This window comes from Scleropages formosus, chromosome 10, assembly GCF_900964775.1.
Source record: "Scleropages formosus chromosome 10, fSclFor1.1, whole genome shotgun sequence".
Taxonomy (NCBI): domain Eukaryota; kingdom Metazoa; phylum Chordata; class Actinopteri; order Osteoglossiformes; family Osteoglossidae; genus Scleropages; species Scleropages formosus.
Window position 1 is genome coordinate 13,721,855 of NC_041815.1, and position 26,671 is coordinate 13,748,525.

Consider the following 26,671-nt stretch of genomic DNA (forward strand, 5'->3'; position numbering starts at 1 on the left):
ATTGGTTGTCAATAACTATGGGTGCGTTGAACGTTCTGGATGTCGCCGTAAACCAAATTGCGTAACATTCTCATTGAGCGCGTTTATTGTTCATTAACGCAGAATATGGAAAAATCCTTCGCAAATCTACGCCGGGGCTCGAAAATGAATTTTCCTGATGGAGGGATATTGGGGACGGGCCCAGGATTAAGAGGCGGCATCGAGTAATGGATTAATAACGCTGCCGTTTCCTCCTTGCCGAATGCCATTACATAAGGAGAATTATTCGCTCGCGGGTCACCGTCCGCCTGCTGCCCCACGGGAGACGGTGGCGAAGCAGAATATTTGCATCCGCGTCACATATGCAAAAGCCAAGGGTAATAATAGCAGTAATAATAAGTGGGAGGCTACATTTAAATACACAAGTTGCCTGTAGTTCCGCAAGTGACCAGCAGAGGTCCTAGTGGTTCCCACCACTGCGAAAGGTAAAACTGACAGTCGAAGCGCCCCGATTGTCGACCGCTGTCGAAAATTTCCCTCCGATTATACGTTGTTCTCGAGCGGAATAATGAGGCGAGGAACTGCAGCGGAAATGCGACACTCGCCGCGCTCCTCGTTTCTTAACCGCGGGCCGGATGCCGCGGCAGCCGAAGGAGACGCGGGTTCCTCTCGCTCGCTTTGTTTCTGTTCGCTCCGTTCAGGAGCTTTGGAAGCGGGAGCTAACGTAGCACAGCTCTGGGGTTCCCTCGACACCCCCGCCCCCCCCACCCACACGCACGCAGATGGCCCCGTCTCCCCGGTGAAGGCATTAGCTCGGCGGTGCCTCGGATTAGGAGCTCAGCCCTTGGCGGCTCGGAGATCCTCGTCCCCTTGATCCCTGCGGTTTGTGGAGCCCTGCAGGCGGGTCCTCCTCCGAGGCCCAGCGCTACGCGCTTCCGTTCCGAGCATCGCTGCCGGTCACGCGCCAGCACTGTGTACAACTGGGGCTTTTTTCCTCCGCTGTTGTGGGCCTGACACCGCGTGGGTCCGGGGTTCGACCGGCGATGTGGCGAAAGCACCTACGGTCGATCCGGCGGCCCTGCCGGGGCACATTCTGCTGTGGATATAACTACAGTGCCTCTTCTCCTGCCCAAAGGTCCCCATTATTGCTCGGTGACAGCTGTGCCTCACCCCGTGGACAAACCGACGTCCCCGTGTCCTCCCTGGTCGCTACGGACTCAAGGAAAGCAGCTGTAGAGACCAGAGTGCAGCTTCTGCCATGGACCATGTTGGACCTTCTGATGCAGGAAGGCAGCATTGATATTACTGCTGGTGCTTCTACGGCTTATCGAGATGGAACGAAGCGCGTCCGCAGCGCGCGAAGACTAATTCACCCGTCCGTTCCTGCTGCATTGTGACCGGGAGAAAAAGATACGGCCGGCGATTCCCCCGGTCGTCACAGTCCTCCGTTATCGGTAACCGCTTGTCCGAAACAGGGTCGCGCTGGTCATCTGCCTATCCGAGAAGCACAGCGAGGCAGGATGGACCACGGATGGGCCACCTGTACCGGTCCGTCCTGTGTACATCTCCAGGACATTCATGGACTGTGGGTGGAAACAAGAGCACCCACGGGAAACCCATGTGATCACAGGCAGAACGTGCAAACTGCACAGAGACGGGTGAATTGGAACCCACAGCCCAGAAGCTATGAAGCTTCAACACTGCCAGCCTACATAACGTTATTTACCCATTTACACAGCTGGGTAAATATACCAGAGCAGTTCAGGGCGAGTACCTCGCTCAAAGGTACTAGAGCTGGAGGCGGGATTCAAACCTGTGATCCGCAGGTCCGAGGCGGCAGCTCGAACCACGACGCTACCAGCTGCTCAAGTTTGTTTCCAAAGAAAACGTGTCTCCCTGGATAGCTGGTCGTATGCGGCACGTGCGCCACGGATCGTTCCCAAACCCGCTAGGGTGCAGCAGCGCCCGCGCCGGGAGATGATCCTCACCTTCCTCCGCCAGGACAGCGGAGGCCTCCCCGCACATACGTTAGTCCCTCTACGCCGAGGGCCCGTCCCCGCGGGAACTTCTCCGACCGCGTACGTGCGCGAGCCGCTCTAATCCGGTCGCACGTGACACGAGCGGCAATGCGGCCGAACCTAAAAATACGGATGAGGGACGGGCACTATGGGTAAGTCAATCTGCGTAATCTGTCAACGCAGAGATCGCACCCATCCCTAATCCAGCGGGAAATATACTTCCGCTAATCCGTCTCCGCTTTTGCGTTCGGGCGCGAGGGCGGCCTCTTTCGACGGGCCGTATTTTGCGAGTCGGGACGATTCGTTTTTTACCGTTACGTAACTTTGGGGCCACCGTCCGGGTGTAATAACCACAGCAGCGCAACGTGTCATTGGCGGTTTGGGTCGCTCCAAGTGTAACTTCATATCAAGCTGTCGTTTGTGTGTATTTTAGGGACAGAGGTTGCCTTATAATTTAGTCCCGGTGCTCTGGACCCAATACGTCAACAAGGAGACAACTGACAAGATTCGACGAGCGAATGCCGGGCCGTGCAGAACTGCGCCGGAAAGGAGCGGCCGCTCGGCGTCGGTCATTCGGCGAGAGGGCCGCGCCTCGGCCGTCTTCGGGGGATCCGCGCGTCTGCGCTTCCGATGCCGTCCGGGCCGCGATCCAGAACGGTAGCTGCACTTGCGTCCCGCGCTTCCACGGCTGGACGCGGACGCTTGCGCTGCCCAGCCGCGGCCCGTCCGCCAGCCTAGGCGTCTGCGCGGTCCGCTGCACGAGCATCAATCCGCTGCCGCCGCCGCCGCCGTCGACGCTCTCGTATTCTTCTATTTTAGGGCAAAAGAAGTCCGGTTTCCCGGAATGCTCCCCAAAGGAAGTCCAAGACCAGGCTCCGGGATGGTTGCGTCAAAATCCGTTCCAAACAAAGCAAAATTCCCCCCAGCTCTACGTTCGAGTGAGTGAGTGAGGAGTGAGTGAGTGAGTGAGTGAGTGTGTGTGTGTGTGTGTGTGTGTGCGCCATGATATCTGCAGGTGACACATGTACGTCTGTGACCATCTTCAGAGCAGACTGACTCGCTATTATTATGGGATGGCACACCCACCGCTTTTTTAACCGCTCGCTTGGGAACGGTTGTAACGGTTGCGCTTCGACCGAAAAGCACGCACATGTAGTTACGAGCGTAGGTAAAATGGCACGTTGCGTTTCGGGAATAACGTAGTGCGACGCTCTCATTTGCGTACCGCCGTCGGGAACAGGCCACCCCGCGGAGCCTCCCGATCCATCCGGCGCGACCGTGCGGGCAGAAGAGGTCGGCCGAGGTCAGGTGAGGTCTCGAGAAACAGCGCGTCCTTCCCGTCAATTTTTCCGCGACGCAGCCAGCTTCGCTACGAGCCCCGGTTGCCAGGCAACCAAGCTCCGCACAAACAGCCCGGCACCTGTTGCCACAACGGGCGCCTACAGCTCCCACTCGGCTTGCCGAGACCCAGCTGCGGCAGCGTAACCCGGTTCGGCTCTCTGTTCCGAGAGCGCCCGAGATTCGTTCCTTCGCTGCCAACATCCACCGAGGTGGAGATGTGAAAGAAAGCGGATCAGTGCGCGCGGTCGGAGCGCCGTTCACACACACATCCGTTCCCTTCTCGCTCAAGTGTGGAGGGCGCCCGTACGTGCCGTGGAGTAAACGAGCATCACCCCCGAATCTCGGTCCCCTCTGGGTACCTGATGGGGGCTGGAGTGCAAATTTTACCCCCTTTCCACCAAAAGTGGAGATATAAAACCAGGGTAATAAGAATTTGTGCTTAGGTACACCTGAGTATTAAAATGAAAGCTATACCAACCCAGCCCTGCAAATAAATAAATAAATAAATAAATAAAAAATAAATAAAAAACACATTTATGGACACTGTGTGTATGCTGGTGTCTGTCGCTTTTTGCCGATTGTGCTTTATTGTGCTGTTCAATGAATGCTTTACATTATTCAAACCGAACACATTAGCTGAGCTCTCATTTATAGTTTAAAGCTGAATTTACAGTACTGAATATATCATAGAAAATATAGCAAACTCTTTGACAACTGAGGGACTGATTTGATACAAATGATGCTCAATAGGAATTTGAAAGGAGAAAAAAAAAAAAAAAAAACATAAATCACGCGTCACCAACAGTTTTTTCATACACAAACGAGTGAGAAAGGAGCGCCTTCAGCGCTTTAACATGGTTTGTGACCCTCCATCCAGCCACCCGATCCCGGGTTCGAAACGAGCCGAATCGGTACCCGAACGAACAGGATGCCAAACGCACACCGAGGGCTGATGCTCTGAGAACTTTTATTGATGACGCTCCAATAGCACTGCCATCGTCTCCTCGTCCTTTACAAAAAAAAAAAAAAAAAAGCACCGCGTTCAAACGTTTTCGAAGAGTAGAAAAGTAGCAAATGTCACAGCCCCTCTAGGGCGCTCCGGACAGAAAGCGGAGGACGCTAAAATAACAAACGATAATCGTCGATGGTAAACAAAAACAAAAATGACACACATTTATTTACACCGCGTGATACATACATATGTAGAAAGTATGCTGCTTGTGTCCATACTGAATATATATACTATATTTATTTATTTATTTATATATCTATATATTAACATCTGTAATATACAAAAAGCAGACGATGCATCATGTCCCAGAGAAAGGGCCATCAGCAAACATGGCTTTCGACAATCAACCCGTTCTTTCGCGAAAAGCAGATCATTCGTTTGGTCGCCTTAGTGTAGATGGGTGAGTTCTTTGGTTCCGCGTGGGCTTTCGGCGACCCCGGTCGGGCCCTCGGCGTTCGCTCGCCGGCCGCTGCTTCGCACGAGATTCGAGGAGGAGTCGGGAGGCAGCGTAACCGACTTCTGCGAGCGGAGCGCGTCGCTCAAGCCCAAGCCCGCTTCGGAACGCTCCTTCCAACGAGCTTCGTCTCAAAGGGCAACTCGTCATCGCGGCGGCTTTCGGCGCGACTCGCCCGCTAACGTTACCGCCCGACACCGTTAACCGCATTCACGATGGACGCATCGTCGAAAGGTGAGTCCCGCAAATTACGTGAAAGAACATGAAAATAATTTAACTGCTTTTACGAGTAAACAAACGGGAAACTTTCGACGGAACCTTTCGTCGGCTCATCCAACCCAGATGTGTACGCCGCGCCAGGAAAAACGCGGTAAGATGTTATTTCGACCTGCTGTTTCTCCGTGTGGATTTTTTGGCTCTCGGGGAAAAGTGGGGCGGACTGCAGTTTTATTAAGAGGCCGGTGGCCTTTAACCACGCTCCCTGGCACCGGGCCCTAACTCCCGCGCAACCAGCACCCCTTGCATCAGCTAGCTTTTGCAGACCCCGTGCGCTCGGCATCCTTACGCGGCAGTCGCGAGACCCCGCGGGTCCGATGACCGCTCGCGGCCGGTCGCACTTTCCACCCGGAGGACAAGCGCGGTACAACCTCCTGGGAAGTTCGGTCCGAAGAGCTCCCGTTTGGCCGAGATGCCCCAGATGCTTGTACGCGTTTATCTGTCCGCGTATTTTGGGAGAGCTGGTTTGTGTTGAACCTAGCAGAAGCTACCCGACAACATCTGTCGCCTCAGTCTCTGTCCCAGTGGACCTGATCTCCTACCTTTACACTCTTGACAGAGGAGCCTGGCTCAGGTTTTCCCTGGATGATCCCCAGGGGTTGTGAGGGAGTTTCAGTGGAAGGGGTTGGGGAGATGGGAAGCAGAGGTAAGACCAAACCAAAGTCACACACTCATCCACACACCCGACCCCACCCTCCTCTGGAGATGCCTCCTCTCAGTCCCAGCCGTTGTCCTTGATCATGTGGGCCAGCTCGATGATGAACTTGCCCTCCTTGTACTTCTGACTGCTCTCAAAGGCATGTTCCTGCAGGGCATGTGGGGGCAAAGTAGTGAAGGGTTAGAGAATGTGGGTAGAAGCGATGCCCACATGAAATGGACTCTGACAGCAATAGACAGAACGTCAAGGAACTCAACTGCCGAAACTGACCAAAAGGAAACTCAAAAGTGCCCAGATGACATTAACAGACATGAAAGCATACTGAGAGGTAGCAGCTTGGGCAGTGGGGTAGCACTAACCCCAACCCTCCAACTGAAGAACCCCACTTCGGAACCACCGCCCAATGTACTGACCCTGAGTTCACAAGTCCAATTTCACTCAGTGACCAACTGAAGGTACAGAAGTGACTTACCTTTCTCTTCTTCCACATGTAGTATCTTCAGATTGCAAACATGGTGAGAGCATGCAAAATCCACAAATCAATTCGGTCACATTCAAACCTATACTCACCGGCCACTTTATTAGGTACACCTTGCTAGTACCGAGTTGGACCCCCTTTTGCCTTCAGAACTGCCTTAATTCTCGTAGCATAAATCCAACAAGGCACTGGAAACATTCCTCAGCGATTTTGGTCCATATTGACACGATAGCGTCACGCAGTTGCTGCAGATTTGTCGGCTGCACATCCATGGTGCGAACTGCCCGTTCCACCACATCCCAAAGGTGCTCTATTGGATTGAGGTCTGGTGACTGTGGAGGCCATTTGAGTATAGCGAACTCATTGTCATGTTCAAGAAGCCAGTTTGAGATGATCTGACCTTCGTGACATGGCACGTTATCCTGCTGGAAGTAGCCATCAGCAAATGGATACACTGTGGTCATGAAGGGATGGACACGATCAGCAACAATACTGAGGTAGGCTGTGGCGTTTAAACGATGCTCAATTGATACTAAGGGGACCAAAGTGTGCCAAGAAAATTTCCCCCACACCATTACACCACCACCACCAGCCTGACCCGTTGATACAAGGCAGGATGGATCCATGCTTTCATGTTGCTGATGCTAATCTGACCCTACCATCTGAATGTTGCAGCACAAATCGAGACTCATCAGACCAGGCAACGTTTTTCCAATCTTCCATTGTCCAACTTTGGTGAGCCCGTGTGAACCGTAGCTTGAGTTTCCTGTTGTTAGCTGACAGGAGTGGCACCCGGTGTGGTCTTCTGCTGCTGTAGCCCATCTGTTCCAAGGTTTGATGTGTTGTGCATTCAGAGATGCTCTTCTGCATACCTCAGTTGTAATGAGTGGTTATTTGAGTTACTGTTGCCTTTCTATTACCTTGAACCAGTCTGGCCATCCTCCTCTGACCTCTGGCATCAACAAGGCATTTTCGCCCACAGAACTGCCGCTCACTGGATATTTTCTCTTTTCTGACCATTTTCTGTAAACCCTAGAGATGGTTGTGCGTGAAAACCCAAGTAGATCGGCAGTTTCTGAAATACTCAGACCAGCCCGTCTGGCACCAACAACCACGCCACTTTCAAAGTCACTTAAATCACTTTTCTTCCCCATTCTGATGCTCAGTTTGAACTTCAGCAGATCATCTCGACCATGTCTACATGCCTAAATACATTGAGAGGTGTACCTAATAAAGTGGCCAGTGAGTCTGTGTCCAAACATGCAGTTCAGGCACTGAGAGGGACCAGCTTTACTCATTCTGTCAGCATGCTGTATGAGGTGAAAGGGCAGCAGGAATAACCTGGTATTAAAAAGTGTGAATTAATGTGTGAATTGTAAGCAGGTTACAAAATCCAAACCGTATGCTGTAAGTGCTCTCAGACAAGGGCAACAGCCAAAAAAAAAAAAAAAAAAAGTTCTCAAAATGTCAATTTGTTCCGCGATTTAGCTCGTGAAGTGAAATCTCCTGAAATAAAATTCTTGACTACCTTTAATTTTCAGGGGAAAAACAAGATAATTTGTCGCCGAGCCACAAACCCGTTTTTTTAAACCAAGCGTACGCAATTCATCTTATCTTGTAAAAACAGACAAAAATAAATCTCATTTGGAACCATGTCCAGAACATCACAACTGTTCCGTACACCTTTAAATCCAGGCTTAAGACGTTCAAATGTTCAAAGCTGCCTATGCATAACACATTTGCATGCTCCTTTTTCTGCCCACTTTTTTTCCACTCATTTATCTTACCATTACATTTTGGTTCTTCTGCTGTTCTTGGGCAGGCAGTTACAGTTCTGTGCTTCTGAATTTAGCTCTTTCCATGCGCACACAGCTTTCCCCATACAGTCCAAAGGCACGTTTCAAGTAAACCGAGGACAATATATTGCCCTTAGTGTGTGTGTGTGTGTGTGTGTGTGTGGATGACCTGGGGTGGAGTGGCAGCCCCTCCCTTCTGGGACAGGCTCCAGACCTCCATAAGCCTGGTTATTAATAATGAATGGACTCCGTTGTTTCTACTTTTGGGACTTTCTTTAAAACGTTTTTGCTCTAGAGTTCATAACTATTATATGACAGCGGCAACAAGAACGACAACGGATCCGCAGGAGATGCCGCACCCCACGTAGGGGCAAAGCCGCCCGGCTTGCGTTGCGCTCGACGTCACCGAGGTGAGCATTTAAGGCGAGGCTGCTCATCTACCCTCGCTCTCTCAGCGCTTCATTCAGCAAGGTGGCCCCTGCTATCTGTGAGGCTGGGGAGGGGTTTCCTTTCTTGCTTAAGCCCATTTACTTATGAACCAATGAACAGCAACGCTCTTATTCGCTGTGCGGCGTAATCTGCTTTTCCTCTTTTTCAGACTGGAACTCTTCCAGCAGCAGCACTGCAGCACTGCCAGGGATATAAATAACCTCGGGCAGATGGCGATTCTGCACCTCGTGCGCGCGGCGTGCTGGACGCGGTACCCTACTGTAACTGGCCTCCATCTGCCTCCTGCAGAGGCGCACGCTGTAAATGCGATGCAGAAGGAAGCGGCTCGATGGCGTCTGCAACGCATCGCAGCAGGACGGCAGAGCGCGACCGTGTTTGGAAATGCGAGTTTATTCCCGGCGCCTAAATAGGGGCCGACCTCCTCAAGACTCCGGTCCGGTTTTATGTGAAACGCTTCTGAAAACCGACTTCCACGTGCCCATGGTATATACCGTGCTGCTTGAAAATATGTGAATCCTATAGGGACGATCACTGGTCTTGCAGGAAATATTACAATAAACCTATAAAATCTACATCTTTAAACTTATGAAATGAATAAGCGATGATGATTTACACTCCCGATGCTACTTACCTATTTAAGTAGAGTTTAAGTTTAACCGGTGCACCTTCGGGCTCTTAACCAGGATAACACCACGGAGAAGAGACTGGACTTTGCACGACAAGCTCTATCTGAGCCAAATATTGCACAGCCTTTTTTTTTTTTTTTTTTGCACAACATCGCACACACTGCACTTTTTCCTTATTTAATCTTTAATATTGGACTTTACGTTCATTCCATTCCTATACGTCAATAGATCCATACCGTACTGCATTTCTCTCGTCAAATATATTCTATTTTGCTGTATATTTCTAATACATTTCCATTATATTTCTACATTATTCCACATTTCCAGATCGCTATATTTTATCATTATATATTCTTCATATTTCTGTAGTATGCTTCTAATTTCTACTTTATTTGCATTGCTTTATTTTTATTATCTCTACCGTTACTATGTATTACGGACAGCCGGAAAAGCATTTCGCCGCACGTCGTGCTAAGCGCGGTTGTGTATGTGACAAATAAAATTTGAATACTTTCAAGCAGCACTGTACACGCAAATTATTTCATGCGTATATTGTATATTTTTAACTCCTTCTGAAATGGTTTTACTCCTTATTTTTTGGTAACTTTTCCCATTAGACCCCAACTACGGGTGCGATCAGCTTTACCCCATGCGAAAGGAGGCGACCCCGCATCACTTACGTATTTCCAGCCAAGCGTGGTCTTGCAGTTCTCACAGTAGATGTCGGCAACGGCATGAAGGCCCGTCAGCAGAACCCTCTCCTCGGCCGGCCCGCAGCCCACATTCACCCTGGGGGGGTGGAATGAAGGTGTGTAGATCTGATACCGCCAGCTGCAAAAGCCTTTAGAGTCACTGTTCTGGAGAAGCACTAAATAAAAGCCCTTTTTCCGGTCTGTCACGCGTGAAAGCCCGAGCTCCAGGTGCGCACCGGGAGAACGGCTGGGGAAGGTACTCACACGGAGTTGAAGAGGTAAGCCCTGCCTTGGCTCCCCTGGAAAGACTGCGAGAGAGAGGAGAGGTGGTCAGTGGAGCTCGACAGGCTTCAGCGCTCAAATCCACACTCTGCGTGCCGCGCTTCTCGAGTCTGCGGCAGAGCTCTACAGCTGCTTGAAAGAAGAAATTCGCTGACATCTTTGTACATCGGCACGAAATGCAGACAGGAGGTAGAAAAGCCAACGCAATGCATGGAACTCAGGGCTTTGCCATTTTCCCTCGAGACGTGTCGGAACGTCTTACAAATAATTCAATTTATAGTACAGACTTGGACGATAAAATCTATCTGCCGTCGTACTCATCTTACATTATCCCTTTAAGTGATCCGTGACTCCCGCCACCGTTACCTTGGAGATGAGCTCATCGTGGTTGGCCAGGTGTGCGCGGCAGTGGATGCAGCTGTAGGTGCGGTGGCAGTTGGGCAGGTACGCCTGGAACGTCTTGGAGCGCGTCATGGTAACGGCAGGCGGGGGCGGGGCCGGGGCAGGGGGGCGGTGCAGGAAGGGGCTGCCGGCCCAGGACGGCTCGCAGGGGAAGCACCGCAGCACACAGGTGAGTGCCGTGGTGGGGCGCGGGGTGGGAGGTGCACACCTGTGAGGGGGGAGGGACAATCACAACAGGAATACCTTTACCATCGGCAGGGATGGGATTTTCCCGTCCGGCGAACACACCTACTTCCGTGGGCTAATCCCAGCTCGCAACATCCCACCCATCCATCAAGGGGACTGTATCTCGACCGCACGTGGGCAACAGATCTCTGCATATTCAGGGATTAGTGTGATGAAGACATTTACGTTACACTTATTTAGCAGACGCTTTTATCCAAAGCGACTTCCAATGAGCTCTATGTAGTGTTATGAGCCCACACACCTTATTCACCGTGGTGACTTACACTGCTAGATACACTACTTACACTGGGTCACTCATCCATACATCAGGGGAACACACTCTCTCTGTCATTGTCACGCACACGCTATGGCTGAACCTGAACAGCATGTCTTTGGAGTGTGGGAGGAAACCAGAGCACCCAGGGGAAACTCACGCAGACACGGGGAGAACACGCAAACTCCACGCAGACCGAGCGGGGATCGAACCCACATCCTCTCACGCCACACAGGCGCTGTGAGACAGCAGCGCTACCCGCTGTGCCGCCCAGACGCACATCACGCCGCATCGTCTACTAGCTCAGCAGACGCTTCTATCCGAAGCATGTTGCGGGGCGACGCGCTCACCTTCACCAAACTACAGCGTGCTGCGGCGCACTGTAGAGCTCATCCTCTTTTCATTCATTCGCAGCGCTGGACAGAATTACATCGCTAGAAATACCAGCCAGCAAATCTCCTTATCTGATCTTGGCGTATGTAACGCAATCCTGCTTACATATACCTCACGATATCAATCGTCACACCTCCTCTCAGCCCCAACAAAGGCAATCACATTTATCAATGGAAAAAATATTTAAATTACATTTCAATTCAATAAATTCTGAACTCCAACTATTACATTATCTAAGAAGCTGCTAAATGTACCTAAAAGAGTTTATAACCATGAATTAAAAGAGTTAAAACGAGATTCTCGGGACTAGAGCGCATGCCAGGCAATGGTAAGTTATTTCAATGAATTCTTTCTGAAAAAAGAAATAATAAAATAATGGGATTTGAACAGGAGAGCACGACTTCTTTCAGAAAGCAGTGAATCATCTTGTTTGCATCCAGACCGTGCAGAATTTTATGGACACTAGCCAGTACCAACCCAAACACTCAAGGCGCTCCCAGAGAAAAAAAAAAATTAAATGTATTAGAAATAAGGTGATCAAAATGCCTTTTTCTACATAAATAAAACGGTTTTAATGGCAAAATATGATATTGCTCCAAAAAAAAAAAAAAAAAAAAAGTCACATCAACAAAAATTCACCAATCGCAGCAGAACACGGTACGTGTGAAGTTGTAACACAGGCTATAAGTGTGTTGTACAAAGACTACACTACTCCCGTGATCATATCCCCAGGAAAAAAAAAAAAAAAAAAAAATCAGAATTCTCCATTTGCTCTTTAAAGGGTTAGGGCTGGAACTTACCGAGATGAAGAGAGCGCTCGAAGACGGCTGAGGTGTCTCGCGTCTTGGCTTATCACGGCTCTGCGTGTGTGTGCGTGCGCGTTTGTGTGTGCGTGCGCGTGTGTGCGTGCATACACATTTGCAGCAATCTGCTAGGCTGATTACAGGACAGGGTCTCAGGAACCAAAACGGGATGATGGCTATTCCAGTTCGGCAACGCTAAAGGGCTGGTTCCGCAGGGGCCGTCGATGCAGGAGGATGAACACACACACACACACACACACACACACACACACACACACACACACATATACGTACCACGACATACGGAGAAGACGCATGCCTACCAGTATGCAGCTCAGCAGACCCCACACAGACCGCTGAGACCCAGATCACATAGATTTTTCCTGACAACACAACTGCAAACGATACATATACCTGCACATACTGTCCCTGGATCACATGTGTTCTCACTTCACAGAAAGCACGTTGTGTTCCAACTGCGCAAGAACGTCATTTTTATTTAGGGATGGCTCAAAACAGAGCCTTATATATCACGGTAAGTGCATTCAAGTCACGATAAGGGATAAAATGGCACCGACCCTTCCCTTTCATGAGAAAAGCACGCCTCTGGCCACCTTGACGCAAAGGAAACCGGGACGTGATCCATACCTGGCAGCGTTACCCTGCAACACCCTTGCCACTTGATCCAAAGCACCCGGCTAATCCCCAACACCGAACTTGCTACATGCTGACACCTGAATAAATTGATGAAAAAGAAAAGAAAAAAGGAAGGAAAAAAAAAATGAAGGATCAGCAGGAGCTGAACGAAAACAGATATGTACACACATCAACAGGGGGAGGATGGAGCACAGATTGAATTCTGGTTCTGCGCAGCACAGCCGAAGCACCGCAAAGGTCCGGACGGCTAAGGTTTCCTTCGGAGAAGGGCGCCGACTAAGTGCCATCAACAGGCTGGAGTCCCTCGTGCGTGAGGGACACATCCATTCGCTGCGACTGTCACCTATGTATATATACATATATGTGTGTGTGTATATATACGTGGCTTTGTCTCCATGGCAACAGCTCGTCCCTCGACAGCCGCGGACACCGGTGGGCCAAGGAGAAAACAAAACCCCGGGAAATAAACACACCCCAGCTTGAAAATGACCCAAACCGTACGAATTATAAAGGAAGAAGCAGTTAAACCGAGTGCGTCTTCCTTTTTTCCCCCACGAATGACACATTTATTTAAAGCGTCCTCCTCTTTCAAGCGCATAACCGTATTAGGAAGAGAAAAAGGGGGCGGCGGCGAGTTCTGCCTCTTGGTACTCAATTAATCGAACGGACTGATGATGATGATGATGATGATGATGCTCACGACAACGTGACATCACGACATGATGCAGAGCGGTGCTGCATCGTCTTGTCAACAACAAGAAGGCGGCAAAAGACAGACGCGGCATCGGAAGCGCAGTTTTTTTTTTTTTTTTTAGGTTTTTGTTTTTTTAAAAAATCTCCCCCTACAGCGCGAACTCCGCGAACAGTAGCAGCCGCAGTAGCCCTGCGGTGTTTGCGCTGATGCAGGTGGCGCTGCTGGTGCAGGATCACGCCACCGGCAAAGCCAGGACGGCGTGCAATGCGAAGCGCTGCGAAGCCGCTGCGAAGCCACTGCGGATCTGCGCGCATCTCCGCGACAAAAACAAGCGGCCGCGGCGCACAGCGGTCCCTCCACGCGCTCTGCCGCATCGCAACCGCGCCGCACAAGTATCACGGATAGAAGGAAGAAAAATAAATAAATAATAATAAAAAAAAAAGCTGCGCACTGAAAACGCAAACAACGCTGTAACTAAGGAATCCATGATGATCATAAACTTTGTTTCAATCTTTGCCGCCTGACGACCTCAGCTACAGTCAGCGAACGATGGATGCTAACTTAAACTTACCTTGGAAAGGATAAAAGAGCAGCTGATACAGCCGACCGCGCCACGTATTCCTCGTGCCAATTCCGACTTTCAGCAGAGGGAATCCTTCGCGCTGGTCCGAGGCGGGCTCCCTAACCGTCTGTCGCTCCGACCTCCAGCCAGACGCACTGCTCCCCGAAAGCGACGCGCAGTTCGGGTTGATGTCATTGCTCACTTGCGCCCCTCATCTCAATCAGACAAACTGACATCTGTGCGGACCAACCAATAACATAACACGGCATAGCAACACGCTGCTCATTGGTTCTGAAGAAGCACAGACAGCCAATAACACTTCGCTCTGGAACCTACCTGAAGTCACTAACCAATAAATTAACGTAGCTAAAAACAACATTATGCTCATTGGCCTTGGTGAGATACCGTTAGCCTATAGTATTCCGATTCGTTCTCCGGTGGGAAACGCCAACCAATGAAATTGCACGGAATTGTAGCGCTGCTCTCAACCCGGTCAGCCAATGGTGTTCCACGCTGTAATCTACCTGAAGGCATATGCAGATATCAATACCTAAGAACCAGCGTAATTGTTGAAACAGTTTTAAAGCGCTGTCGTTTTAGTTTGCTAAATGCTACCGGTGTGTTCAAATCTGGGGAAAAAACTTCCATCCTTGGTTAAAAGTCAGAATGAAAAGTCTAATAGCGCAACCTAGTGTCAGTGTCTGAAAGTGAGACGATGTCTCTGCAGCAGCTGGTCGGAAATGTCGGTCGTAGTAACCAGCCCAGGATCATGTGAATACATGTCCGTATTTTTAAAAAAATAAAAAAATAAAAAAAATAAATAAATAAAAAGAAATTGAAAACAAAAGAATAGCTTATTGTCTACATGTGCTTTCCGTAGCGAAGGGAACAATAATGACATCACAGTGGTAATCTATATATTTATTGATTATATAATCTCGCGACTGCCTTGTGATGTTTACAATGCAAACAGTACAGTAATGTACAAGTGTTTCCATATTGTGCATTTCCAATGATACAAAATAACATTAAAACAAATTATTGGTTTTATCCAGGTTTTACAACACAGGACATCCCAATAATATTAAACCATTTCGAAGAATTAAAAACCAAGACAAGTATTTATAATCCATACATTCAAATTGCATGGCATTTTCAAGTCACATTACAGTGCTTTCCCCCTCCTGTAGCATTATATGCTTCGTTGCACTGTCGCCATGGAAACGTGGCATCACCTTCTCAAAACAGCAATCCAACGGGCCTCTGTACTGCACTTCGGTTACACAATCGCTAAATATTTGAGTTGTACTCTGTGCAGCATGAGGATCAGCGAGGTGGATTATCTGAGGTTGCCTAGGCTACATAAAGCAGACAGCCAGTCCAAATCACACCTTGAAAACAGATCCAAATGCCCTTTTGTGAAGCTACAAGGCTACATGTCACACCAGTGTGATGTATACCCTGTAAACACCGCAGCTCCTAATAATGCCATTCTGCTTCAGCAGCGGTCCATTTCTCCTTCTGCTTGTGCCCAGTCCACCAGCAACAGGGGCACCAGCAGACCAGCAGTAGGTCTTCCCCCAGAACATTCCCATTGTGCCCTCACTGTTAACGTCACCAGTCAGTGAAATCCCCAAACCTTCACCCTAACAACATTGTGAAGACTGATCTTCAGGTAAGCATTAGGCCTTGGATTACAGGACTCACTAAACCTTTGGTACCCAGCACAACAGTTACCCTTGTGTGTGAGAGTCAGGGTATGTCCAGGGGTACATGCCATGAGAGACAGGCCCTTTCTCCGACCCTAAAGGTCACAGGGTCCACGATCTGATGGATGGCAACAGCACAATGGTCTCAGCCCCCTAAAGGCATGCTGGCCAGTCACTTCATTGGAAGCGCACCGATATTGCACATCACACGTCCACCTTTAGCAAATGGACTAAAAATACTGAATATTACAGGAACCTGCCCTCTTATTTCCATTCAGTTTTTGCCATAGTGATTTATATACTTTTAAAAACTACACTCAAGTGTTTTCTAAAATTTTCTATTTTACATATCTCGCCTGAGCCAAATGTCATATCCCGTTATTGCAATTAAATAACTAATATTAAAGAACATCAAAACATATTTTTGTTTTCCAAATGGTCTTTCATGACCATATCCGCAGGCAAAACGGGTGAGGTATTAAAAGTAAAACATTTCCCATACAGTATGTTCCTACACAGCCAAAATGGTAAACAATGTCTCTAAAATTAATTCATTACGTAGCTGTTGCTTTTATCTCTAGTGAATTACAACTCGCGCATCTCTACAACTGGATATTTTACAGGAACGTTTGCATTAAGCACCTTGCTCAACGATACTACAGCAACGCCCGTCCTGGGAATTCAGGCGACGTTTCCACATCTTTAGCCACTACGCTACTCACTAATCAATCTAACTCAAAACACAGAGCATGTACCATCAAACTGAAAATGCTACTGTAAAAAATAATTAAAAAACTGTGTCAGCAAACATTCATAAGACCTTGTAAAACATGGTCTATAAAATTAGATGGTGATCTCCATTCACTGTCTCCGAGTTCCCGAAAAGTACACAGATAAGACTGCACTGAACTATACAGGACACACCATGGGAGCTCCTTCCCAATGATGAAGATCCAAAACACCAAAACAACTTTTCAACATAGGTTTTTCAGCAAAGAAAATAACTTAAAAATTGCCTTTCATGTTGATGTTCTCAGAGGTTTAGGGCCATATGGGAATTTTGAATCTGTGCTTACAGTACAGGTAGGATTCTGGGTTGTCTTCTGGATGTGTATGGAACATTGGTGTGAAGAGCACACACCTACTGAGCAGAGGACGGATCGACAGATGTGACCGGTGCGTGAGCCCGTAGTTCTGCCTGAAAGCTTGATGGGGGAGGAGGTAAAATGTCAGAGAGTGAGAAAAGTCTTTGTATGTCAGTGGTGTTCTAAGAGGTTCCTCTTCTCCATGAATTCCTTCAGTTTAGTGGGGTAGTCAGTCATGACCCCTGTGGCACCGAGGTCAAACGCACGTTGGAAGTCCTCCTCATCGTTCAGGACCCACAGATAGACCTGCAGGCACAACACGGTTAACTAAAGAGCAACTGTGGGTGACAGTGATACCAGTAAAGTTCTGCTAGTAGTCACCTGTATTCCTCTGGCTTTCAGGTGCTCAAATAAGGCCTTCCTCATCAGCAGCCTGCAAAGCAGACAGTGGGCAATGCACATTCACCTACCCACAGGGTTCAAAGCTAACAATGTACAAGAGAATAGGGTGGGGGACAAAAAAAAAAAAAAAAAAAAAGCACATGACTGCAGAGGAGTCCCTGTAGTGTTAACCTGGACAATACACCTAGTGCTGGACATGAACAGTATGTGAACAGAGCCCAAAGGTACGGTTTATACACTCACGTGTCAGCGAGCCAGCTCACAAAGCGCTGCCTCTTGGTGATGCTGCATGGATCTCTCAGCCTAAGGAGAAGGTAGAAAAACTCGGAATGTCTGAAGTAGGACAGATGAAATTTTGCAGGAACCCATCTCCCCTTGTGTTTTGTAATGTCACTAATACGACAAGAGCAGCGTCACCCTGCGTTTCCACTCCTCTACCATGCCCCACGGCTCTGCATTACTGTGCCGCCTGGCTGTGACGTGTGTCCCGATCTACAGCGCTGCAGATTGGCGCTGTGCAGCTGACAGAGCACAGCCCACATTTCTGTAATGTGATCTGTGGACTCCATCTTGACACGGTACTAATCTGTACCTCTCCTCCAGCCTGACAGTCGATACAGTCACATCTTTTCATTATCAGGACCATGAGAGGCTCCCCAAAGTCTTTTTTAATCACCAGATTATCTGTTAGTCTTACTGATACAGTAATAATAAACAAACTAATAAAAGAATGCTAGAACCCAAAGTATACGTTGTTAAAATTTCTGAGAAGTGGAGGTACATTTGTCGAAAGTGTTTGGGCTTGTGGAAAAACCTGGATATAACAGGAGGGCTACTCCACATATAATAATGTATATTACTATGTGATGCCTCCAGCCTTAATTTAATACTAAATAATAATGTCCGTGAGCAATAACAGCTTGAATTTCAGTTAAAGGGTGGATAAATACACATCAATTCTGCCACTCTACTAATTATTTACTTGTGTCTGCTGTCAAGAGTCAACCCCAGTGTCCAGAGTGGAAGCTGAGACATAGAGGGAACACCTTGCAAGGGTCCAAGGAAGGGAAGGGTGCTCACTTCATCATGATGGATGGCATGGGGACCTCGAGGAACTGCTCCCTCAGGGGCACAAAGGGTAACAGGCCAGTGTAGAAGAGCCCCAGCAGCAGCAGAACTCTCTGGAGGCTGAAGAGGACTGGGATACTTGGGTTCTGTCAGGGGAGAAGAGGAGGCCTAAACAGGAACAGCACTTACAGGCTGCTTGGCGGAGCATGCAGCCGTTCAACCCAAGCAACACATTTTATGCAGTTGAATAAAGATATGGAAAAAAAACTGTGATATGACATAGGAATGACAAAGCAAGGGTCATATAATGTAAAACAGCCCACTGATAGCTTTTTTTCTGCCAGCGATATCTTGGATACCGTTTCGACAATAAAGTAAACACAACAGTACAAAAGGGTTACTCAACATATTGCTCAGAGGTGGTCAGTACAAATGTATCGGCTTGGCGACGTACCTCCCTGTAGCACTTTTGAACAATCTGGTTCCTTGCATTGCCCCACACTGTCAGGTGTTCCCGTTTGTACTCCGTCACAAGTTCTGAGACCTATAGACACACAGGCCATACCATAAAACACTCCCTAATCCCCTGCTCGTCTTTGAAACGGTTAAGAATCACTCTGTCCCACTTTGACAGGCTGTTTTCAAGCCAAATCCTTCTTTTCGCCCATAAATATAACCCGGTTTCATGAAGGCTGTGACAACACAAGAGACATTGGGAAACTGAGGTTATCAGGTTCAAAGCAGAAATGCTTTTCATGGAGCATTGACAGAACTGTCTTGGCACACACATACCTTCCTGATGAGGGTGTCATCATTGACCTTAATGTCAATGTTGACTGGTGTTTCTGGGAAAGCCTCGAACACGTCCTTCAGCAGGGGAATGCGCTTGTCCTCGCCACCCTCGCACACGCACTCTGCACAGGACGCAGCTGCTCAGCACAGTGTCAGGAATCTCACACAAAGACACATGTACTAGCATTCGCCACAGTGAGCTCTGACCATTAATGTGTGCGTGTGTGAACTAATTAAAAGGTTGCTTGGGAGCGCAGGGCACCGCATTCGAAATCATTGCCGTCTTCTTGGCAACGGGAATGGAAAAATCGCTGGCCTGAAATAAAGCCCCCTCCTTTGCTTAGCAGTATGGAATGAGACTTGCCTCTTTTGAAAGTCACATCGAGCTTGCAAAGGTAGGGAGGAAGTTCCTGCCGAGCACAGACACAAAACATTTGTCAGCTCTGTTAAACTTGTACGAAACGCCATGGCTGGGAAGGAGAGGTGCAGCGGAGGGTTTTCATCCTCCGACAACATGGTGCTGTAGTCACCTCATACACAAGGTCAGAGACATAGACATCAACGCCTGTGGACCTCTTCAAGTTGCTGTCATGGGACACCACTACCTGCGCATCCTTTGTAAGATGGCAGTCTAGCTCCAGCATGTCTGTACCCAACTCAACAGCACTGAGAGAGCGAGAAAGAGCGAGAGAGAGAGAGAGACAGACCGAGCAGAAGGGAGAAAGACACGAAACACTTTAAGCAACTCAGTCAGCACACGGCACCGTGCTGTAATCAGTTGCATCCAAACACTTAACTACTTTGCATCATATTTAGACAACTGATGGACAACCGTATGTCAAGAACCGAACAAAATGAAATTATAGGCCCCTGTCCATCCTTGCTATGGTATCTGAGGATGCATGCGTGTACCACAGTAACTTCCTGAACATACTCACTGCCTGAAAGCAGCCATGGTGTTCTCGAGGTTCTCACCAGCACCTGGAAAGACAAAGTCGTACACAAAATATATTTATTATTTTTCAACATAATACCCATATTATCACGTTGCCTGGGCACATATCTTACGTTAATTGGTTGCTCATCATATCTTAAATTACAGATTCTAAAAGAACACATATAACCTTTGTTTATTCATTTAGCTGACACTTTTCTCCAAAGCAACTTACAGTGTTAAGCCACTTATAATTATTTACCTATTTATACAGCTGGGTAATTTTTTTACTGGTACAATTTAGGGTAAGTGCGTTGCTCAAGGGTATTACAGCCAGAAGTGGGATTTGAACCTGCAACCTTTGAATCCAAAGGCAACAAATATAACTACTGTGCTCTCAACTGTCCCACAAGGAGTGATTTCCTGTAAAGCTTTCTTGCTATACTACCAATTTTTACACAAACCATTTCACAAATATATAGAATATTAAAACGAAACCAGAACGCCAGGAGTGAAGTTGTTTCAGGAGCAACTATAAAGCACTTTGAACAAAACAATAGCGATTAGAAATGCAGCTTTTGTAACACCACAGGTGGGGAATTCAAAACTAAATCATCACCCATACACAAGAACTTCACTTTTCCGCACAGTTGCTTGCTTGTTTAATCACATCTACTAATCTGGCCACCTGATCCCTTTGTTTCTAATACATGGTATTATTTATTATTTCTTTCCTTCGCAGGCATTTCTAAAGTGACCTAGATATCTGACAGTGGGGGTGTCAATTTCAGGTCCCAGAGGTAGGCTGGTATGTATTTCAGTCAAGTTCTTAATTAATTAACCCATATGCTTTGAATCACCTTGTCATTTAATGATTAATGTTACATTGAACCAAACATACTATCTGAACTTTTGTTGGGTATTTCTACAAGCGTGGTGGAAAAGCTGGAAATTTCTCAAAAAATTGAAACTCACTACTGAGTCAGTAAACGTTGCATTGTATTAATAAACAAATGTAGGCTTATAAGCTTAAGGCACTGAAAATTTTATTATTATTATTATATTTTTTTAAATCAAAAATATTTATCTGAAAGAGTGGTGTCTCCACTGATGTAACATCATTCACAAATGTGAACAATGAGACAAGATGGACAATTGGGTGTACAACATAAATTAATTTGCTTAATACAAATAAATTTTTGAGAGCTTAAAAAATGTATCAACATTTACTGATTTTGAAAAGGTGGCAACAACACAGATGCTTTACAATGTTTACCGAAAACAACTTTGACAATTCTACAGAAAAATACAAGCATGTGGTTACTTATGGATTTTAGAGAAATGTTTCCCTCCAAATAACCTCTAGCACTAATAAGTTTTTTTTCCCCCCTCCATTCTTGGAATTTCCTGTTGTCTTGCATTATACATGGGGTAACATCACTGACAATAAATTGTTGCTTATTCCTTAGTGACATTTCTTTTCAGACATCCATCCATACATCATCAAAAACCGCTTGTCCAGTGCAGGGTGAGGAAGGATACACCCTGGACAAAACTACAGTCCACTGCAGGGAAATCACACGCTACATGCTCATGCAATTTAGAGTCACCAATTCACCTAAAACATGTGTTTATGAATAGTGGTAGGAAACAAGAGCACCTGGAGGAAACCCATGCAAATTCCTCCAAACTATGCACAGACTGAGCTGCATTCTAAACCACATTGGAACGTATACCCAAGGAGCTAGGAGGCACCACCATTACCCGCTGCACCACTGTGCTCCCCTCTTGCAGACATATTTGAGAATGTATTTGTACACTTTTTCTTACAGTAGAGTTGAAATTTTTTTTTAAAATTGCAATTTTACAATGGGAAACTCCTAACTCTGCTCACAATAAAGTTGGAAGACCTATCTGCCTGCTTTTAGTGCATTTAAACTGTTAAAAAAAAAATCTACACACTGATGATGGTGATAACAATACATATATTAATCAAAACTTACATATATACAGTTAATGAAATTATTTTGTTTGAATTTCAGAATCAGAATCAGAACGAGCTTTATTGCCAAGTATGTTCACACATATTTCACCACCATAAAGGTAAGTGACAGCACTTGACACCACGATTGTTGTATTATCGTGCTCTTCTTTATAATCTTCACTTAAGTTGCTTTGATTTATATCAGGCCTTTGTTTAAGAGGCAGCTGTTACTGTACATTACTTTCATATGATTCTTCTATGAACCTTGAAAGGAGCAGGAAATATACTTCATAGTTCAAATAATTCAAGGTATAGACTACTTAACTGTAGATTAAATACGATTTCTGATGAATGTTACAGTATTTTCATTTTACAGCCAACAGAAATATTGTAGTGATTACTGTTATCAGTCAGTTATTTAATCAAACTATTAAAATGGCAATAATTCCTCAGATTTTGGATCAGTTCATCAGTATAGAGAAATTATACTGTGACAGTACATTACATTTAACGAGAAATAAAAAACAGAATATTCACTGGTATTCCAGTAATTTTAAGGTCCTCCAATCTGAGTTTACACTGTGGCAATTTATGGAATAAAAATCATATACATATATGTATACCATTATAAGTATGCAACAGGAGCTACCCTTCTGGGGTACCGGCAGTCCATTGCATAAACCACTATGCCACCTACTGGCCATGAAAAGTGTTGCACTGAGCTTTCCAACTTAAGGAATTCATTTCAGACACCATTGCCACACAGTCAACATATGATAAACCTCTAAGACTGTGACTTCAGCAAAACAGAAGGATGTGCTTGCATCACACCTCACAAAGCTCACTGTGGATAAGAAAACAATCATATAGTCATTTCAGTTGAACGCGTGCCGAAACTCAGTGGACAGTCACTAACTAGAAGGCGAACAGAACTGTTTGCCATACAGAACGTCGTCATAACTGGCGACTCCTGAAAACCACACAAGATGAACGAGAGATTAAAGTAAATTTCGGTCTACTCTGAAACTCACCTCTTCTAAACGTAACCTCGGCTCGCCAAACTTGGATCCGTCCTGAACCTCTAGATTTACATTTATTCATTTAGCTGACACTTTTCTCCAAAGCAACTTACAATGTCAAGGTCACAGTTATTACATGCTTACAATCAATTACCCATTTATACAGCTGCATAATTTTACGAGAGCAATTTAGGGTAAGTACCTTACTCAAGGGTACTATAGCCAGAGATCAAACCTGCAACCTTGGGGTCCAAAGGCAGTAGCTCTAACCACTACCCTACCAGCTGTCCCCATTTGCAAGTTGATCTGCAATTAGACTGGAGTATGTACACTATAACAGTCTGCAGCAATAATAATAACATTATCAGTATTATTATTTCATGTTTGCTACTATTTTATGGCACTCAAATTCTCCTAGGTGTATTTTGCATTATATTGTGCTGGACATGACTAGTTAACATAGTAATGGGACAGCTGGTAGCGTAGTGGTTAGAGCTACTGCCTTGGACCCCACGGTTGTAGGTCTGAAGCTTACCTCTGGTGTAGGACCCTTGAGCAAGGTGCTTACCGCAAATTGCTCAAGTAAAAACTATTCATTTAGCAGATGCTTTTCTCCAAAGCGACTTCCAGTGAACTCTATGTAGTGTTATAAGCACAGACACCTTATTCACCGCAGTGACTTACACTGCTAGATACACTACTTACAATGGGTCACTCATCCACACATTAGTGGAACACACTCTCTCTGTGTCACTCACACACTATGGGGGAACCCGAACAGCAGGCCTTTGGAGTGTGAGAGGAAACCAGAGCACCCGGACATGGGGAGAACTTATTTAAATGTAAATGAATTTAAACAAAAATTACCAAACTGTACAAATGGGTGAATAATTGTAGGTATATTGACACTAAGTCACTTTGGAGAAAAGTATCACCTAAATTAATAAATCTAAATGTAGCATAGGAATATAGGTGTATTAAATTGCGTTAGTAGTGTAGGTCCCACATTTGGAGGGGGGTGTGTCCCCCTAATGTCCAAGCAAGTCTAAGGTGGCACCCATACATCTGTGTATTGTGTTGATCATATTTTTTTCCTGCCACACATCTGACAAGTTGTTACAGGAGGTTAGCACACGTGGTCAGTAGCAATGCTTTATTAAAGTTGTAACACATCGCACCCACCCCTAAACAAAACTGCACACGCGCACGCACGCGCACACACACACACCTGCTATAAATAACAGTTGTGCAGCTGAGAAATTAGCGGGGTGTGGTGGCACAGCAGGTTTGGCCAGGTCCCACTCTCCGGTGGATCTCGGATTCGAGTCCCGCCTGGGGTGCCTTGCGATGGACCGGCGTCCCATCTGGGGTGTGTCCCCCACCCCCTCCAGCCTCGCGCCCTGTGTTGCCGGGTTAGGCTCCGGTTCGCCGCGACCCCCCCCCCCACTCCCACTTGGGACAAGCGCTTTCAGACTGTATGTGTGTGTGTGTGAGACAGACAGCTGAGAAACATTTCACCCATTGCGACAATGATTGTGTTCATTCCTCAGCTAATAAGCCAAGATCTGGAAATAACAGCGACAAGGCGCTTATTAAATTTCGATGATACTTCGGTAGTTAAGAGGCCCTATCGCTGGGGAGGGTTTCACCGTGCCTGGGAAACTGGGATCACCGGCGTGTTTGCACAAATCAGGGAGGTAACACGTTTTAAGACACACCTTTGAGAATGAAATGTTCGGATGAAAAGAAAAACGAGCTGGTGTATTTAGAGGCACCGGAAAAGAGCACTTTAAGTACTGTGTGTGTGAGATTCTAAACGCATTCAGTCAGTCAGCGGGCAGCAGCGCTCTCTTCTGCGGCATTGACTTCGCAGCAATGTCACCTCAGTGTTTCGGAGAGAGAGCAGCACAGCTCAGCGTTAGACAACAAGCAGTAAAACTTCATAAGGACAGAGCGGTATTTTACAGGAGGCGGACTCGGGTCCCCCGGTATGTGTGTGTGTTTTCGGCCGGGCGGGACGAGGACCCACCCACTCGCTCGCTCACTCACTCACTCACTCACCTCCGCGGTGCGAGATGTGTTTCCCCAGGAAGGTCTCCCGCTTCCTCCGGTGCAGCAGCGCCGGGCATTTGAGCAGCAGAGCGGAGGTGAGCACGTAGCCCAGCACGGTGGAAACCACGTAAATCATGGCGCACATCTCCCCCGCGAAGGCGGAGAGTCTCTGCGAGACGAGAGACAGCAACACATCGGTCCCAGATGAGAAACAACATAATTAATAACAGCAACGTGACGAGCTGCAGAGAGCGAATAATAATAATTCCTTAGAAAAACGCGGACGTCGCCGCCGGCGGCGTTTCGTTGCTCACAGGAATGAATGACAACGAGCCGCTCTCATTCGCTCACGATGTCGCCTAAGCTAAAGCAAAGCAGCGAGGTGATGGTGCTGGACTGCGGCGGCTCTAGTCTCGGCGCGAACCGAACGACCCCCAGCCAGGCATCGCGCGGTTCTTACTGACGACAGTGACGTGCCGCCGCGAGTCTCAGTCAGCCAGTCTGCCGCCGCCGTCTACACACAAAAACTGTTCCCTCACCAGCAACTTTCCGTCCCCATTTTATGAATAATGGCGTTAATAACGATTACGCGAGAACGACGAGTTACTTCGTGCGGCGTATTGTGTTCCTGGCATTGCGCTCCTACTTACGTTTCCCGGCGGTGTTCCTCAGGAATGGGACCGAACTGCTCTCCGGCTGCGGGTCCACACTTGCCCTCCTTTAGCTCTCGGTCGTTTCCTGCCGATAGGAGCAGCGTACGCAGTGCGCATGCGCAGCGATAGTCCCCTTCCGAAAACCGTATCAGATTAATACCGGCGAAGCGCGCGACTGTAGCGGCAGCTGTGATGTAGATCAGCAGGGGATACAGGGTACGGAGGGCAGGAACGAACACGTCCTCGGAAAGCAGAAAGGCATACAGTACTGTACTGCAAACGATACGTTCAGGCACGCCATTGGGAGCACGTTACAATCCATCGCTCCATCCAAATCCATCCTGCTGAGGGTCGCGCTGGAACGGAGCCTATCCCGGAAGCCAATGACTGGGCGCAAAGCAGAGGGTGCTGCTCCCTGTACAACGCGCCAGTCACTTGCAGGCACCTTGTAATCATAAAATATAATAGATTTACATGAAAATAGGACAATTTTCTTACTGTAGCTTTCGAATTGGAGTTAAAATACTAGGTGTGTGAGAAGCAAACGTGTCTAAATGGAAACGTGGTCCCTCACAGGGATCGCTGCATGGTGGAGATATGTTACAGTGTAGGATATGATTCTCTGCACAAGACAAAAGCAAAAAGGGGAAGTAATTTGTAACTATGTCCTTGTGGGTATTTATGGCTCGTGATTCATTGGGGGTCCGTTCCGGTATCCATCGAGATGCATATCCTGGTCGGGGTCATGGAGACAACAGGTCGAGTAGAACAGGCCATGCTTCCCTTTCTGCGGTCAATATACCACTCCTGGGCACTATTGGGCATTCCCAGGTCAACCTGGAGACACGGTGTCCTCAGTGCATCCTGGGTCCGTCCTGAGGCCTCATACCAATGTGACGTG

At 47.4% G+C, this 26,671-nt stretch overlaps 2 protein-coding genes across 2 annotated transcripts; both read right to left on the minus strand.

Annotated features, from left to right (window-relative positions):
• Positions 1-3,896: 3,896 nt before the first annotated feature.
• Positions 3,897-14,174, minus strand: ypel2a (yippee-like 2a). Its single transcript, XM_029255858.1, has 5 exons — positions 14,082-14,174; positions 10,429-10,672; positions 10,045-10,088; positions 9,769-9,877; positions 3,897-5,885 (listed from the first exon to the last, which is right to left on the minus strand). The coding sequence occupies exons 2-5, from the start codon at positions 10,534-10,536 to the stop codon at positions 5,796-5,798; spliced, it is 351 nt and encodes a 116-aa protein (XP_029111691.1). The 5' UTR covers positions 10,537-10,672; positions 14,082-14,174; the 3' UTR covers positions 3,897-5,795.
• Positions 14,175-14,984: 810 nt separating this feature from the next.
• On the minus strand, positions 14,985-26,209 carry gdpd1 (glycerophosphodiester phosphodiesterase domain containing 1). The gene is made up of 11 exons (XM_018732609.1): positions 25,768-26,209; positions 25,127-25,286; positions 20,067-20,109; positions 19,659-19,794; positions 19,493-19,538; positions 19,129-19,250; positions 18,791-18,880; positions 18,349-18,482; positions 17,512-17,571; positions 17,248-17,299; positions 14,985-17,172 (listed from the first exon to the last, which is right to left on the minus strand). Exons 2-11 carry the CDS (start codon positions 25,260-25,262, stop codon positions 17,038-17,040), a joined length of 954 nt encoding a protein of 317 aa, XP_018588125.1. The 5' UTR covers positions 25,263-25,286; positions 25,768-26,209; the 3' UTR covers positions 14,985-17,037.
• Between the last annotated feature and the right edge of the window lie 462 nt (positions 26,210-26,671).

Bases quoted from the DNA above. Each gene is read 5' to 3' on its own strand.
- gdpd1 (XM_018732609.1), bottom strand. From the start codon at position 25,262: ATGTGCGCCATGATTTACGTGGTTTCCACCGTGCTGGGCTACGTGCTC. The intron at 19,539-19,658 runs GTGACTACAGCA...TGTGCTCGGCAG, and splicing joins TCTCTGACCTTGTGTATGAG to GAACTTCCTCCCTACCTTTG. The intron at 17,173-17,247 runs GTGACTACTAGC...TTGTGCCTGCAG, and splicing joins TGAAAGCCAGAGGAATACAG to GTCTATCTGTGGGTCCTGAA.
- ypel2a (XM_029255858.1), bottom strand. From the start codon at position 10,536: ATGACGCGCTCCAAGACGTTCCAGGCGTACCTGCCCAACTGCCACCGC. The intron at 9,878-10,044 runs GTGAGTACCTTC...CCACCCCCCCAG, and splicing joins GCTTACCTCTTCAACTCCGT to GGTGAATGTGGGCTGCGGGC. The intron at 5,886-9,768 runs GTAAGTGATGCG...CATGCCCTGCAG, and splicing joins CCACGCTTGGCTGGAAATAC to GAACATGCCTTTGAGAGCAG.